At 54.5% G+C, this 16,203-nt stretch overlaps 7 protein-coding genes across 7 annotated transcripts; 4 read left to right on the forward strand and 3 right to left on the reverse strand.

Moving 5' to 3' along the window:
* The first annotated feature begins 137 nt into the window (after positions 1-137).
* Positions 138-1,308, forward strand: BDW74DRAFT_163013 (complex I 30 kDa subunit family protein). The gene is made up of 3 exons (XM_073726038.1): positions 138-345; positions 407-1,056; positions 1,113-1,308. The coding sequence occupies exons 1-3, from the start codon at positions 177-179 to the stop codon at positions 1,164-1,166; spliced, it is 873 nt and encodes a 290-aa protein (XP_073578527.1). The 5' UTR covers positions 138-176; the 3' UTR covers positions 1,167-1,308.
* A 214-nt stretch (positions 1,309-1,522) lies between these two features.
* Positions 1,523-3,048, forward strand: BDW74DRAFT_183445 (BUD22 family protein; the record flags this gene model as incomplete). The annotated part of the gene is made up of 2 exons (XM_073730522.1): positions 1,523-1,867; positions 1,936-3,048. The coding sequence occupies 2 exons, from the start codon at positions 1,523-1,525 to the stop codon at positions 3,046-3,048; spliced, it is 1,458 nt and encodes a 485-aa protein (XP_073578528.1).
* Positions 3,049-3,105: 57 nt separating this feature from the next.
* Positions 3,106-6,282, reverse strand: BDW74DRAFT_163015 (Zn(II)2Cys6 transcription factor). The gene is made up of 7 exons (XM_073726039.1): positions 6,015-6,282; positions 5,808-5,942; positions 5,453-5,724; positions 5,283-5,368; positions 4,600-5,228; positions 4,380-4,550; positions 3,106-4,336 (listed from the first exon to the last, which is right to left on the reverse strand). Exons 1-7 carry the CDS (start codon positions 6,104-6,106, stop codon positions 3,256-3,258), a joined length of 2,466 nt encoding a protein of 821 aa, XP_073578529.1. The 5' UTR covers positions 6,107-6,282; the 3' UTR covers positions 3,106-3,255.
* A 685-nt stretch (positions 6,283-6,967) lies between these two features.
* BDW74DRAFT_183447 (putative proline utilization protein PrnX) lies at positions 6,968-8,065 on the reverse strand (the record flags this gene model as incomplete). Its single annotated transcript, XM_073730523.1, has 1 exon — positions 6,968-8,065. One exon carries the CDS (start codon positions 8,063-8,065, stop codon positions 6,968-6,970), a length of 1,098 nt encoding a protein of 365 aa, XP_073578530.1.
* Positions 8,066-8,310: 245 nt separating this feature from the next.
* BDW74DRAFT_107823 (proline dehydrogenase family protein) lies at positions 8,311-10,032 on the reverse strand. Its single transcript, XM_073721683.1, has 2 exons — positions 9,357-10,032; positions 8,311-9,312 (listed from the first exon to the last, which is right to left on the reverse strand). The coding sequence occupies exons 1-2, from the start codon at positions 9,935-9,937 to the stop codon at positions 8,460-8,462; spliced, it is 1,434 nt and encodes a 477-aa protein (XP_073578531.1). The 5' UTR covers positions 9,938-10,032; the 3' UTR covers positions 8,311-8,459.
* A 1,307-nt stretch (positions 10,033-11,339) lies between these two features.
* On the forward strand, positions 11,340-13,432 carry BDW74DRAFT_163021 (proline-specific permease). Its single transcript, XM_073726040.1, has 4 exons — positions 11,340-11,971; positions 12,018-12,096; positions 12,143-12,939; positions 12,989-13,432. The coding sequence occupies exons 1-4, from the start codon at positions 11,561-11,563 to the stop codon at positions 13,349-13,351; spliced, it is 1,650 nt and encodes a 549-aa protein (XP_073578532.1). The 5' UTR covers positions 11,340-11,560; the 3' UTR covers positions 13,352-13,432.
* A 599-nt stretch (positions 13,433-14,031) lies between these two features.
* Positions 14,032-16,087, forward strand: prnC (delta-1-pyrroline-5-carboxylate dehydrogenase prnC). The gene is made up of 3 exons (XM_073726041.1): positions 14,032-14,199; positions 14,251-14,358; positions 14,410-16,087. Exons 1-3 carry the CDS (start codon positions 14,080-14,082, stop codon positions 15,898-15,900), a joined length of 1,719 nt encoding a protein of 572 aa, XP_073578533.1. The 5' UTR covers positions 14,032-14,079; the 3' UTR covers positions 15,901-16,087.
* Positions 16,088-16,203: the final 116 nt, after the last annotated feature.

The following is a 16,203-nucleotide window of genomic DNA, read 5'->3' on the forward strand; positions in this document are numbered from 1 at the left end:
AGCTTTGATGTGTTGGTTTGCGTTTGCATGATTTGCACGTTTGTCATCCGTCACGTGGAGCGCATCACGTGCATTCCCGCAAAAGCTCCCTTTGGATGAGGCCGACGTCTATCTTCCCGCCGCTCAATCAGCCCTCCAATTACCTCATCACTTGTGCTGCGATTGCTGCAATAACCATGGCCGCTTCTCGCTCCGTCATGCGGCTAGGCTCTGGCCGCTCGCTGGCTTCGGTCGCCCGGTCATCCCGCAATTGCCGCGCTTTCTCGTCGACCCCTCTGCAGCAGGTAGCTAAGGCGACCACCGCTGGCTCTGATACCCCGAACATGCGCCACGCCGAGCGTCCTCGTACGTCAATTGCTTTCAACCCGGTGGAGAGACCATTATGCTTGATAACTGACTGCTCCAGCTCCCGGTCCTCTCCGCGCGCCCGTCGTCAACCCTGCCGACAAGTACCAGGACAAGGCCGATAGCCTGCACAAGTATGGCCAGTACATCATGGCCTGCTTGCCCAAGCACGTCCAACAGTTCACCGTATGGAAGGATGAGCTGTGCATCTACGTCCCTCCCTCCAGCGTCATCCCCACCTTCACCTTTCTCAAGTACCACACCTCGGCCGAGTTCACGACGATCTCCGATATCACCGCCGTCGACTATCCTACCAAGGACCAGCGCTTCGAGGTCGTCTACAACCTTCTTAGTGTTCGATACAACTCCCGCATCCGTGTCAAGACCTACGCCGATGAGGCCAGCCCCGTGCCCAGTGTCACTGGTCTGTACGAAGGTGCTCTCTGGTACGAGCGTGAGGTTTACGACATGTTCGGTGTCTTCTTCACTGGCCACCCTGACCTGCGCCGTATCATGACCGACTACGGTTTCGACGGCCACCCTCTCCGCAAGGACTTCCCCTTGACCGGATACACCGAGCTCCGATACGACGAGGAGAAGAAGCGCATTGTCATCGAGCCTCTTGAACTTACCCAGGCCTTCCGAAACTTTGAGGGAGGTACCGCTGCCTGGGAGCCTGTTGGCGCTGGTCGGGATAGGACTCCTGAGACGGTACGCAACCCTTCAATCTTGTGCCTTTGCAAGAATAATACTAACTGTAGCTGCAGTTCAAACTTGCCACTCCCAAGCCCGAGCCGCCAAAGGAGGAAGAAAAGAAATAGAAGGTTTATGTACGCGTATTTCGTTGTTTTATTAGTTCTGTATGTACATACCACCGGGTCTACGTTAGATGGAATTTTCGGTGTTCTCGATGCATTAGTTTTTTTATACGAACCGTACAATTTGCACCACTTTATGCTTCCAGACAGGGTGTGCCGTCAAAGTAGACCGTAGATCATTTCGTTGTATACTGCGTAACCCGATTCAACTTCAACCCCATTCGCCGATGTCAAATCTCTTGGCGCGCGCAAAACCAAATTTCCGTCTCAACTCCGCAAACTTTCTACCACCCGATAACAACGCCAACACCCTCAAACCAAGTCCAGTTCTCGCAATAACGAGAAAACCATATACCAAAATGCCCAAACGCAAACTCTCCGAAGTCACATCTGACACCACCCGCGAAACCCTCTCGTCGCAAAGACCCAAACTCACCGAGGAAGAATACCAACACCTCAAACTGCAAACAACACGCCTAAAGCAGAAATTCGAGTTTGGTGTCACATCGCTTTCGCGCGCTCTCAAGGCAGCGCGGGGCTTTGAGCGCCAGAAACTCGGAAGACGACAGAAGACGGCGAAGGGCGGACCGGCTGCGGAGAATGCGCTTGCGCATGCGAAGGGGAAGGGGAAGGCAAAAAATAAGGGGAATGTTAGTCCTGAGGAGACGGCGAGGCGGATTGAGGGGGAGATTCAGGTTTTGAAGGTAAGGAGTGTCCCTTGTATGCGTTTCATTGGAGAGTGGCTTGAGGGCTAATTTGAACGGGAATGTAGACACTCGACCCCGTCACCACAGCAGAGAAATACCTCTTCAAGCAGCTCGCGAAGAACAAGCGTATCGCAGAGTCGCCTGTGTTTTATCGATTCAGGCAGTCGAAGGAGAAGAAGATCAAGCTTGAGGGACCGAAGAGTACAGAGGAAGCGAATGTTACGGCGAGGTTGTTCAAGTCGAATCCGGTGCAGAACGTGCTGCCGGGGATTATGGAGGGGTTGAGGGGGTTGTTTGGGCTTGAAGGTGCTGCCGCGCCGAAGGGCAAGAATGAGAAGGGAGAGAAGGGGAAGAAAGAAGATAGTGGTTCCGGGAAGGCAAAGACGAGTACAAGTACCAAGACTCAGAGCGTCGAAGACATATCTGGCGATGAGTCGGAGTCTGGCTCTGAAGGGGGTGTACCGGTACCGATTGCGCGAGGGGCGCATTCAGACGAGGACATGGATATGGAAGACGCAGAGAGCGGCGAAGAGGAAGACTATTCGCGTTTCGACGCCCTATTAGGCTCAGACTCGGGTTCCGAAGACGACGAAGGCGACGACGATGCCGCATCCCCAACGCACCCCCGCCGCTCAATGTCCATATCCCTCTCACCCTCCCCACCACCAAAGAAAGCCAAATCCACAGCCACGTCCAAAACCCCCGCAACCAGCACAACCTTCCTCCCCTCCCTAATGATGGGCGGGTACTGGAGCGGCTCAGAATCCGAAGCCGAGGAGATCGAAGAAGCCCCAAAGCGCAAGAACCGCATGGGTCAGCAGGCGCGGCGCGCCCTGTGGGAGAAGAAGTACGGTGCGGCCGCGAACCACGTCAAACAGGAGCAGGTGAAGGGGAAGAAGGGTAAGGGGGGTAGAGATAGCGGGTGGGATATGCGGAAGGGCGCGACGGGTGATGGGGATCATGGGCGGAGGAAGTGGGGGACGGGCTCGAATTCTATGCCTATGAGTGGGAAAGATCGGCTTGGGGGTGCGGGGGCTGGGGCTGGTGGTAAGGAGGGTGGGAAGCCGAAGAAGCCGCAAGATGATAAGCCGCTGCATCCTTCTTGGGAGGCTGCTAGGAAGGCGAAGGAGGCGAAGGCTACGGCGGCGTTTGCGGGTAAGAAGGTTGTTTTCGATTAGGGGGCTTGTTCATAGATACAGATATAGTAATCATGAGATCCAATGTGATCATTCATTCCAGAACCCAAAAAGTAAATGTGGACAGGAACGCTGGAAACACTTCTAGGTATCAAGCAGCGGCTGGCAATGCGATAATGCATGCAAACAACGCATTCTAAACATGTGCTGATATTCAGTCAATCTAAACTAGTATCCCGCTTGCATCCCTCAAAACGTCATCCACGCCTCCTTCAAGTCCAGGTCCCCAGGAAGACCCGCCGCAGCGCCCGAGCCCGTTCCGGTCTGTCCTTCCGTCTCAAAGCACGGAATAGCCGTGAACTCGCCGAGCTCCTGCGGCAGATTTGAAACGAAGTGATCAAGACCGATATGAGGCATTGCGGAGAACGCATGGGGCGTAAGGAAGTCCGACGGCGAGGTGATATCGTGGTGCGGCACTGCCGCATTATGTAGAGTTGGTGGTTGATTGGTAAGGAGAGCTGCTGGTGCAAGGCTAGATGGATGAGGAGGGACTCCATTTCCATCCGCCGGGTGGAATCTTTGAGCTTGGGCCTGGAAGGGGTTTGTATGTGTGCTAGCCGTTGCGGCGGTATGCGTATCTGGCGAGACGGGACCAGTCTTCCAAAGCATTTCCCAGTTCTTGAAGCGATCGTATGCAGATTCGTGACTCCCAGACTGACCGGCACCTTGTGATGCACTGTATTCCTCAAGTCGAGATATAGCCCTCTCAAGGGCTTCGATGACGCTAACGGCAGATCTGGCCGAGCCGACGCCCATGGACATGATCTTTATAAGCGCCATGCCCTTCTGCAGCGCTTCGCGGAGTCGTTCCGTCCGCTTCGTCAAGCTCTGCGCGAGAATGACCAGTAGCGCAGCGCGGCATGAGCTAAACTCTGTGAAAGAGGCGCGGGCAAGACCCGTTTCGTCTCGGAGCAGCCGGCAAAGATCGATGATTTCGAGGGCGGCTTCGACGCAGTCCGTGACAAGGGTAGAGCGGTTCTTCGAGACGCCGGATGACATGGGCATCTTGATTGGTGAGATTTGAAAGGCGGCGGAGGAGAAACCCTTCATGCTGCTGAAGAGGAATGGGCGGCCGAGGAAGATGCGTGTGAGGCAATAGTCGAGCTTTAGGTGGACGTTTGCTCTGAAGAGCGGGCCGGTTGGGTTCAGGTCTCGGCAGTCGGTTTCTTCGGGGAGGGTGTTCCACCAGTCGACAAGGTGTTTGCGGAGGTTGAGGAGCCTTTCAAGGCAGTCTTGTTGTTTGTCTTTGGGGCTTTTTCGGAGGGCGCATCTTATTTGTTAGCAGGATCATATGAAAGTGGAGGGGCGCTTACATCTCGTTTGAGACCTCTCCGAGTTTGAGGGTTAGTGTGATCAGGGTTACCATGTTTGTATGGTTGGAGACCTGGCCTTGTGGCATGAGGCCTGGAAAATCGACCGGGAAAGCGGCGTCCACATCCGTATCTGACAGAGATACCGGTCTTCCGTGGAGAATGCTGACTCGTCTAGGTAGCCGTTAGTACGAGCAGAATAAAGTACATGCAGCAAATTCACTTCTCAATGGTATACGCCGTCCAGAATACCCTGTTCCGAATCTCAATCACATGAGGCGGCAACCCTTCGCCGCTGTACTTCCTGTGCATACCGTTTTGGATAGCCATCTTCAGCGCGAGGCCGAAGTAGGTGTAACAAAGGCCCGAGGTATCCAACGGTAGTAGGTAGGTTCCGATCAACAGACACGCCTGGACACTCCGGATGGATGCCGAGGCAATGATGTCCGGAAGTAACTTGGATGCAAACTGATAGAAGGTTAAGCCGACCTCATCCTCAGAGAAGTGATCATCAGGATCGTTCTGGTTAGAGGACAAGCGGTTGACAGGGACTGCAGATTCCATATGCGCGAACTGTGTTCCAATCGCGAGGACCATCAAGATAGAGCATACCGCACCAGCGTCGTTACTTCCCAGGCTCCCGGGGTTGACATAGCAGGTGTTGAGTTTATCCTTGAGCCAGTCCTCTTCGACGTAGAAGTTGTTCGTTTGAGCGTACTTGAAGAACATCTGCACTAGAAAGTCGGCCACGAATCGCGGTGGTAAACTTGTGACCGATGCCGAAACCACAGCCCCAGATTGTAATTGCGTTGCACGCCATCGTTCCTCGAATGGCTCTGCTTCGGTGGATGCCTGCAACAGGGAGTCAGCATAACCTGACGACCTAACGGAGGCAAGAAAACCAACCTCCGGGGTCTCAGCCTTCATCCACTCATCGATCTTCTTCTTGATCTTCATAGAGAAGTTCAAATATGAGAATTCACCGGAGTACTCTGCCAATCCGTTAGTCCACCTAGCCAAAGCAACCAGCACAAATCTCAATCCATCCCAAGACCAGCAATCGAGAAACAACATACGCGTCGAATTATCTGGCAACGCCTTAATCGTAAAGTCCTCATCCTCAATCGCCAAATCCTCCAAATCCTCATTATCAAGAACAACCGACGGCCCTCCTCCCTCAGATTCCGACCCCCGGTGTTTACTAGTCAGCTCCTCCGCCGTCTTTCTCAGCGACTGGATATCAAATGAGATGTTCGGTACGTAGTGCTGCAGTATCCGTTCCATGCACCGGATCCTCTCCGACTCGAGCATCTCATGGCGGCTGCGTGCGGCGGTTCGTTCGAGGAGCCTGGACCACAACACAACCCAGTAAGTACTTATTCGCAGGAAGGGATAAAATGGTTTGAGGTAAGTTGTAGGCGGACGACTCACGAAATCGACGACGAGCGCGCAAGCCGCTCCGCTTGGTCGGGGTGCGTGAAGACGCATTGGCGGCGATATCGCAGGCATCGGCGGCAGGGGACGCCCCCTTCGCATTTCTCCTTTACGCGGCGGCAGCCGTCGCAGCTAGATACGTCAGTCAATCCTCCAACGAACTTGCTGATGCAAGACTGGATCCGTTTGGGGTAAGGCACTCACGCGCGCACCGCTCTCTTGCGGTTCTCCTCCGAAACGCGGGGTCGTTTCTGGGTGGCCGGGGCGGGTGCCGGTGTCGCTGGGGCCTCGTCCATGGCAGGCAGTCGGGATCAAGGGGGGTGGGTTATTAGGAGCATTGTAGGGTAATAGAACCCGGTGCGATAAATGGTTATGGAGGGCGTGAGGAGAAAGAAAGGAAGATGAGGAGAGCCAGGGATTTTTATCTGGATCCCAGTTGGAACGTGAGACTGATAAGCGGCCGGCCGGTCCCCAAGACGAACCAGCGGTCTCGATGGGTCGCTTTCTAGGCTCGAAGTTTAAATAAATACATTGGCGTCGCGTGCCTTGCAGCCTTTAAGGTTCTTTTATAGTTATATGGCTCTTATAGTGCTAGTGTCTCTCGGCTTCGTGTGATAGGTTGTCTTCCCTGTTACACCGAGCCAGGTGACTATACACAAAACATCTGTGTGTTCACATATGGAGAAGTTTCAGTGGACTTATATTATCCTTCAAGGATTTCGGTCAGATATTACCACTACTGGTCCGTAGAAAAGTTGCCTTGGCTGTGAGATTGGCTGCATCTCTTGGAACTATCGGTCCCCAAAATATATATTTGGGCAAACGCGTAGCGTACCACAATAAGTAGAACGCTTAACAAGCACACACCACAAAAGCCGATGTAGCTACTGAGCCTCTCAAGCACTTTCAGCCGGTATCATATATACCTAAACCTATCTTTGTTATTGATGATTTCTCCCAATGTCCGCCCTTGACCCCGCCTCATGACAACAATGCGGGGAAAAGCAGACTATTTCGAACTATCACCTTCGTATATACGAGAACCTGGCTCCTCTCTGAATACATACAGCAAGGTGATGTCCTAAAGAGGACGACTGAGTATATTTGCACTCTATGAAGTAGCGTAGAGGTTTATACATCATCAAAGATTAACGATACTAAAACCCATCAACCTCAACACCAACCCCCCTCTCCCTCCCCAACTCCAACAACTTCCGTCCAGTAACCAAATCCATAATCCCCATGCCCACGCACTTCATCACCACATTCGCGCCCTCCTTTACCTGAATTCGTTCCGGCTCCTTTTCCTCCTCAAGACCATGACTCTGATACAACTCGCCCAGCTCAACAAGCTGATCCCCCTTCATACCCGCATTAATCAGCTCCCCCGACTCCTCAAGACACGCCTCCCCCGAATCAACATAGACCGTCCCGCCACCAGAGAGCAAAGTTTCAGTGTCAATCTCCTGCATATGAGGCCTGTACGAGCCGATGAGGGAGATGAAACGCGACTTGGTCTGTCCGTCGTTGCTAGAGAGATACGAGTAGGGGAAGTTTGGCGTCGTAGAGGGCGTGCAGCTGAAGATCACATCTGCCTGGCTCAGCTCTGCACGGAGAGACCGGCCATAGTTCTCATTTCCCTCCTTGACGAGCGTCGTAAATTCAACATCTGGATACGTGCCCCTCAGATCCGAGACCACATCTCTTTCCAGCTCCTCAAGCCTCTTGCGCCCCCTGTTCACGAATGACACCTTCTTGATCTCGCCGGGACACAGCAGCAGCGCTAGTCTCGCATGCCACTCTGCTTGACGTCCCGAGCCAAGAATCACAACCTTCTCCCTCTGAATCCCAGCCCCAGCTGCAGATCCAGAAGACGTAGTCCTCACAAACAACGACATAACACACAGTGCCGTCCTGAAAGCCGTAATCTCCGCCGCACTAAGGAGGCCCAATAACTTCCCCTCAGGCGAAAATATATTGATAACGCCGATGATGCCGTGGCTCTGGCTCGCGGTTACGATCTTAATTCCCGTGCTGGATGTATTGGAGACGGGCATGAAGAGGGAGAGATTATTCTCTTTTGTTGTGATTGCTGTCCGTAATGGCTGGTGCACGAGATGGTCTTGCTTGGGAGTGGAATGCTGCGCTGAGACGGTTACGAGCGCTTTGTCGAGGGTGTGCAGGAATGACAGGCATGTTGGGCGTGTTAGGCCTCGGAGGAGGGTTGAAATTGCGGGCTCGGGGAGGAGATACATTTCCTTCTACTTGTGTTGATAAATGAGTAGGAAGAGGTAGATGAGTTGGATGTATGCTGTATGAGAGGGCTAGGGTCTAGGTAGATCTTAAATGGGCGTTGAGATAAAGTTGAGTTGGAGAAGCAGCGATGTCGGAACGGTGATCAGGATCCGCGTCGGCGGCTGGTCGATACTACTCCACGTTTTGGTTGGAGACTTGGAGTACGAATACCATGATCACGAAGGGAAGGAAAGTAAATAAAAATGCTTGTGTCATTATCATAATTGGAATACGCTATCTATATGCATTCCGAATCCGCTCGTAAACCGGACAACCAAAGCCAAAGACGCACGCTAGACGGATATCTACCAGAACAAACGAAAGAAAGACGAAAGTAAGTCAACCCAAGCTAACTTAGTTCTTGCGAGCAAAAGCAACACGGGCGCGACGCTTGAGCTCAGCGAACATCGCCTCCTGCGACTGCTTCGTGCGGCCAACAGCCTCGGTGTTCTCGACAGCCCGACGGAGCAGGAAACCCATGCACTCCTTGACAGAGCCCCAAGTGAGCAGCTTGTAGACGTTGGGAGTCTCAGAAACCTTCTTCTCGGACTCGGCGGCCTGGAAGCCCTGCAGGAGCTCGCAGCTGATCTCGTCGGCCATACCCTGGAGCTGGGCGTAGCTGAGCTCGACGTCGGAGGTCTCGCCGCGCTTAGCCTGCTCAAGACGGAGAGCGTGGGCCTTGCGGACGGACTCGCGATTGTGTGTGGCGACGATGACGTTGACAGGGGGGAGGTCGGTGGTGTGTTCGGCGGACGCGGACTTGAGCATGTGGTTGTACTTGCGGGTGAGGAGGGCCTCGACGACGCCGTCGTAGCACTCGTCGGTTTGCTCCTTTTTGGCCCAGATCAGGTGGCGGGGCTCGGTCTTCAGGTAGGCTCCACGGACGAGCTTGACGCCCAGGGTGTAGCCTTCCTTGCGGGAGATCTCGAGGTGCTTGGCGAGGGTAGCCGGGGTGGAGCAGAGGTATGCTTGGTAGGTGTTGTAGAAGATGGCGCGACCGGGGGTGCGCGAGTTGCAGTACTTCTGGTACTTGGTTGCCCACTCCTCGATTCCGGGTTGGACGGCCTGCTCCTCAGCGTCGACTAGCAGGCGCACGTTTCGAGAGATGGCGAGGTCGCAGATCTGCTTGATTGCTTCGTCCATGAATTTTGAGGGCATAGCCTGGTTCTGGAGGTATTCGAGTGCTTGGACACCCATGCCGGTGAATCTAGCTGGTTAGCGAAGCTTCAACTAAGGGAGAGAGGAACTCACTTAAGGGCCACAAAGTCACCTTCTTGGGCCATGTCGACGGTCTGGAGAGTACCGTCGAGCCATGTCTGGATCTCCTGCCGGCTGGCCTTCTCGTCGCGAGGGTCTGCGTTGGACTCGCCGACCAGGACTTCACGGGCGTAACCCAATAACACTCCTCGGTAACCCAGCTCCTTGATTGCGCTGATAGAGCGCTGAACCTCGAGCTTGTTCTCGCCCGCGTTGAACTGCTTGTAAATGGTGTGCTTGATGATAAGGTTCAAGAGAGGGTTCTTTGCGACGTCCAAAAGAGCGGTCTTTGGATGCGCAAGAAGGGAGAGAGTGTAGATGCATGGCTTCAGGAGGATAGAAGAGGAGGAAGCGGAGAGGATGATCAGGGAGCGCAGGACAGAGGAGAGAGGTAGTTTGGCAAGAGGCGAGGTAGTCAGCGGCTTCTTGGGCTGAGGGGTCTGATGCAACAACGTGTTGGTGTCGGCAGTGATAGAGGACCTGGCATTGCTCGTACGGCTGACGAATCTGGCGGCGCGATAAGAGCGCTTGCTGGAGAGTGCCCGCACGGAGGGGCGGGGGGTTGCGGCCTTCATCGTGGTAGAGCTGTATGGAGAGGAAGATGTCTGACGAGACCTAGAAGGCAAGTGCGAAGTTGATGATGAGGTTGGCTAAAGATACAATGGATTTGTTGAGGTGGCGTGCATTATTATGTAGCCTCTAGACAGTATACAGTGAAGGCCAGGGACGGTAGCCGGTAGAGGCCGCTCCCAACCGGCAAGGTCATATGTGTTGCACAGGAGCTCTTTGCCATTGCCATTATCAATCTAGAGATCTGCTGATTGCAGATGATGGGGAATGCCGAATGAGGGTCGCAGTTGCCGGTTTGGTTCCGACAAAGGCGACGTCAATTTCTGTGAGTAAGGGATTCTATACCGGCCCAGTGGCAAGGATGGCTGTACGACATGCTCGTCGTGCTATGACGATGAAGGTCACGAGGCCATCAGCCTGCAGCTTCCCAAAGGTTGCTTCCTAACACTCTTGCCTACCCATTCCTTATCTCAGCTCTAGTCAAGAGCACAGACAACTCTATCTCACCAACACCACCTATGAGAGCCGCAAAATTTCCCCCTGCTTTGCAAACTAAGTAATGTAGTTATGCATACCGGCAGTGATGATCGTGGATCTCAGATGCAGCACCGGTTCACGGGCCGGTAGCCAGAGTCCCCACCGGTCACGAGCTCAGTAACCGGCCCGGTTGTCACTTGTCAGCCAAAACAGACTGCGGGGAATCTTACTCCTTCTTATCTGCTTGTTATCTTGGCTCGCTGATAACCTTGCTCGGTGGATTCTTGTTATCGGTAACGCCTTCCAGATGCGAACGTGCTGTGTTGATGCTCGTCCAACAACGATAGCACGATCGCACATCCTCAGCCTGATCTCTGAGGCAGACATGCTAGTCTTAGTAAGGATTAGTCTCACGTGGTTGAAGCTGCTGGCTGCTAACAACCAATCAGAACCGTTAGCGGTCCTCAGCCGGTGGACCAAGCTTTGGCCTAAGCGGCAGGGAATTTTATGCCAAGATATGCGCAAACACCAGGTTCAGCAGTGGCTTGATGAGGATCCCATTAGTCACTGAAACAGCTTCATGGAACATGCGCAAAGTCAAAGCATCTGATCCGGTCTCCAGAGTCCAGATGTAAATTGACTGCGGGTTTCTGTGCGGAGAATTTCCCCAGACTCAATTTCCACGAATCCTGGAGTCTGGAGAACCTGGCACAAGCGAGCCCGGGGTACCGTTGCCACCATGTAACCTCTATCATCGCGGAGGCAGCAGCGCTTAAATGACGCAGGATCAACGCTGAGTCTGGTGTCTCTCGGAACTACAAGCCTCTTTTGCACAGCCAGCGTCAGCATTATCTCACGCCCCTCGCCGAAGTTACTCCTAACAGGCATCTACTCGACCTCGCTCCCCGTCTCAATCTACTCACCGAATTGGGCAGCCTGGGCAACCCCACAGCTTCCCCTGGCACCAGCCGCAGGGCCAATAGGGTTTATCGCCCACAAACCTTTCCATGAGTAAAATTTATCTCGTGCTGGAAATGATAAGCCTTTGACTCAGCAATCTGGAGTCCCTCCACGCCTGCGCAGTTTTTATAACACCTGCCAGGCCTCTCTTTTGTCGGTACGCCTACGAGTTTTGCAACCTAGGTACCAAGATGAGTCCGCCCTCAGTCAAGAGCATGGAGGAGGGGCGCGCCCCGTCCGTCCAGTACGACTATGAGCCCAAAACGATGGAGGGAGAGGTGGAGGAACACATAGGTACGGTGCGTGGTCTGTCATCGCGACAGCTGCAACTGCTCGCCATCGGAGGTTGCATTGGAACGGGTCTTTTCGTTGGTACCTCGACGGTGTTGACGCAGACCGGCCCTGCGCCTCTGTTGATGAGTTACATCGTCATGGCCTCCATCGTTTGGTTTGTCATGAACGTTCTGGGCGAGATGACGACCTACCTGCCCATTCGCGGTGTTTCGGTGCCGTACCTAATCGGCCGCTTCACTGAGCCTAGCATTGGATTTGCTGCGGGATACAACTACTGGTATTCGTTTGCTATGCTGCTGGCATCGGAAGTGAGTACCCGCTCCCTCGAGCAACGAGGACTTACTGACGAGTAAGGTAACTGCATCTGGGATGATCATCGAGTACTGGAACCCGCCCGTCAGCGTCGGTCTGTGGATTGCCATTGTCCTTGTTGGTATATGTCTATTGCCCCTCATAGCTTCAGTCGCTAACAACCCTAGTCATCCTACTGCTCAACGTCATCGCCGTCGAGTGGTACGGAGAGTCCGAGTTCTGGTTTGCCGGTCTGAAGATCCTGGCTATCATCGGCTTGATCATTCTCGGCATTGTTCTGTTCTTCGGAGGAGGCCCGAAACATGACCGTCTGGGATTCCGATACTGGCAGGACCCGGGTGCATTCAACCCCTACCTGGTCGGCGGAAACACTGGAAAGTTCTTGGGCTTCTGGACTGCTCTGATCAAGTCCGGGTTTTCGTTCATCTTCTCGCCCGAGTTGATTACCACTGCCGCAGGAGAGGTTGAAGCGCCCCGCCGAAACATCCCCAAAGCCACCAAGCGATTCATCTACCGTGTGTTTACCTTCTACATCCTGGGCAGCCTTGTCATTGGCGTGACTGTGGCATACAACGACCCTACCATGTTGGCTGGCGTGGAGAGCGGCGGTTCGGGAGCCGGCTCGAGTCCATTCGTCGTTGCGATCCAGAATGCTGGCATCGGAGGACTCAACCACGTTGTCAACGCCGCTATTCTTATCTCTGCTTGGTCGTCTGGCAACGCGTGGTGCTATGCTGGGTCGAGAACCCTGTACTCGCTCGCTGGCGAGGGTCAAGCGCCTAAGATTTTCCTGCGCACGAACCGCAATGGCGTTCCATACGTGGCCGTCATTGCGACATGGCTGATCGGACTGCTGTCCTTCCTCAACCTGTCGAGCTCTGGACAGACGGTGTTCTACTGGTTCACCAACATTACTACAGTCGGTGGCTTCATCAACTGGGTCCTTATTGGAATGGCCTATCTGGTATGTTCCTTTTCCGCTTCTCCATCTCGCTCAAAGCTAACCAAACCAGCGCTTCCGCAAAGCCCTCAAATTCCACGGCATGCTGGACATGCTCCCCTTCAAGACCCCCCTGCAGCCCTACGGCACATACTACGTGATGTTCGTCATTTCGATCCTGACCTTGACCAACGGCTACGCTGTGTTCTTCCCCGGTCGATTCACCGCGTCGGACTTCTTGGTCTCGTACATCGTCTTCGCAATCTTCCTTGCACTCTACGCCGGGCACAAGATCTGGTATCGGACCCCGTGGATGACGAAGGTCTCGGAAGTCGACCTTTTCTCGGGCAAGGATGAGATTGATCGGCTCTGCGAGAACGACTTGGACCGCGAGCCCCGGAACTGGCTGGAGCGGGTGTGGTGGTGGATTTTCTAGACAGAGTATAGACGGATCTTCTATGCCTTTATATACGATCGACACGATATATCTTGAATGAAATATATACCTTGACTTTTGACCGATCTACTTTATATATTGCTGGAGATGCGCTGCGTGAATTACATAGCCGGTATACTGAAACCGAACCGGCATCGTAGATGAAGCCAAAGTCCACTGGGGAGGGACTTCGTCGAGAGTCGAGACTACTAGGTAGTACGTCCGTGCTGTGCGGATGTGGAGATGAGACTACAATCCATGACCAAAACTTCAAGATGCTATCTGATATCGTATCTAAGCTATCGTTATACTCCAGATTATCCTGTTCCCCATACTATGACAAACCGTATCTACAACCCACGTTGTTATGGCGGGGCGGTGCCAGTGCCACTGACCGGGCCGGACTCAGTGGACTCAGTGCCCACCGGCAGAGCCCCGGCCCCCGGCATGCAGCGACCGGCGATGATCTCCTTGCGGGGCTGGACTGGGCATGATGGCCATGCATGTTTGGATTCTGGTCCATGGAATATTCGGTCAAACCATGTTTGTCGGCGCCGAAGCCGCAGTTGGAGAGAGGCAAGCATTCCCGGTGATAACCGGTCTTAAATCACGAGAGCTTCCCCGCATGCCTGCAGGCTTGTGTTTGCTTCTTCTCCCCTCTTCTTTTCTCCTCGACTCTTCTTCTCTTCTGTTCAATCGATTCAGTTGAATAGAGAAGTACATACATCATGCAATCATCACTGCTACTCCGGGCGAGGGCCCTCCCTAGAACTGCGTCGGTCTTCTCCCGAACGAAGACGGCCTCGTATGCGACTTTCAAGGTCCCGCGCATTGACAACGAGCCCAACGTGAGAATCTCCTCGGTATCGCAGCTGCAAGGCGCTGGCTAACTCCGCTAGAAATTCTACGCGTCAGGCTCGCCGGACCGCAAAGCTCTCCAGGATGCCCTGGCCCGCACACAGCAAGAGGCGCCTCTGAGCGTTCCCCTGGTCATTGCTGGCAAGGATGTGGGCATACACAATTCCAATTATCCAATTGAACCTAACTAACAGCGACAGGTCAAATCCTCGTCAACCCTCACACAATCAAACCCCGCCTCCCATGGGCCCGTGGCCACCTACTCCAACGCAACCGCCAGAGACGTCCAAGCCGCGATCGAGTCCGCGCTCGAAGCCCGCAAGTCATGGGCGTCGGCCTCGTTCGCAGAGCGTGCCAGTGTCTTCCTCAAGGCGGCGGACCTGATCGCGACAAAGTACCGATACGATGTGATGGCTCTGACCATGCATGGCCAGGGCAAGAACGCCTGGCAGGCGGAGATCGACTCCGCAGCTGAGCTGTGCGATTTCTTCCGATTCGGCGTCAAGTACGCAGAGGATCTGTACGCTCAGCAGCCTGCGCACAACGCCCCTGGCGTCTGGAACCGCGTCGAGTATCGCCCCCTCGAGGGTTTCGTGTACGCCATCAGTCCGTTCAACTTTACCGCCATTGGTGGTAACCTTGCCGGTGCCCCTGCCCTCATGGGTAACGTCGTTATCTGGAAGCCTTCTCCCTCAGCCATCGCGTCCAACTGGCTCGTTCACCAGATCCTGCTCGAGGCTGGCCTGCCCAAGAACGTCATTCAGTTCGTCCCCGGTGAAGCCGAGGAAGTGACCAAGACCGTCCTCGACCACTCTGAATTTGCTGCGCTGCACTTCACCGGCAGCACCAGCGTCTTCCGCAACCTGTACGGCCAGATCTCTACCGGCGTCGCGGCCGGCAAGTACCGCAGCTACCCCCGCATTGTCGGTGAAACTGGCGGCAAGAACTTCCACCTGATTCACAAGTCCGCCGACGTGCGCAACGCCGCCGTCCAGACTGTTCGCGGTGCGTTCGAGTTCCAGGGCCAGAAGTGCAGTGCTACGTCGCGCACCTACGTCGCCGCGTCCATTGCCGAGTCCTTCCTCGAGCAGATCGCCACCGAGACCAAGAACCTGAAGGTCGGACCCCCCTCGGACTTTACCAACTTCTGCGGCCCCGTCATCCACGAGGCGTCCTTCAACAAGCTCGCCAAGGTCATTGACGAGGCTAAGAACGACCCCGAGCTCGAGCTCCTTGCCGGCGGCTCCTACGACTCCTCCAAGGGCTGGTACATCCAGCCTACCGTCTACCGCACCACGAACCCCGACCACCCCTTGCTCACCCGCGAGCTCTTCGGCCCCATCCTCGTCGTCTACGCCTACCCTGACGCCACGGAGAACGACTTCGTCCGCATCGCCCAGAAGATCGACGCTACTGGCGAGTACGGCCTGACCGGCTCCATCTTCGCTCAGGACCGCGAGGCCCTGGCCGTTGCTGACGACGTCCTCCGCAACGCCGCGGGTAACTTCTACATCAACTGCAAGAGCACCGGCGCGGTTGTTGGACAGCAGCCCTTCGGTGGTGCCCGCGCGTCTGGTACGAACGACAAGGCTGGCAGTGGTAACCTGCTGTCTCGCTTCGTGAGCTTGCGGTCGATCAAGGAAGAGTTTGTGCCCACGTACAAGGTTGCGTACCCCAGTAACGACGCATAGTGCTGGACTGAGCTGGATTTGAGAGTTGTACTATTCCCCATCATGTTTGTTTTCTTAACTTCCGCATCTACGGCGTTCTTGCTTGCTTTCTTTGACGTTGACGAAAAGTCATGACTGCATTATCTCTATATACTCATCATGCTCTCGGTAGTATACATCCATGAATGCATACAATATTCATCTTATATCCACCGCATCAAACCTAACTCTAAGTTAGGCCGGCAAACAAGCCCCAATAAACCTCTCCGTGCTCTCCCTCGCCCTCCCCGCAAACTCCTTAAGCTCATAATCCCTCCCCCGCCC

Source organism: Aspergillus multicolor (genome assembly GCF_047715735.1).
Source record: "Aspergillus multicolor strain CBS 133.54 unplaced genomic scaffold BDW74scaffold_45, whole genome shotgun sequence".
Lineage (NCBI taxonomy): Eukaryota > Fungi > Ascomycota > Eurotiomycetes > Eurotiales > Aspergillaceae > Aspergillus > Aspergillus multicolor.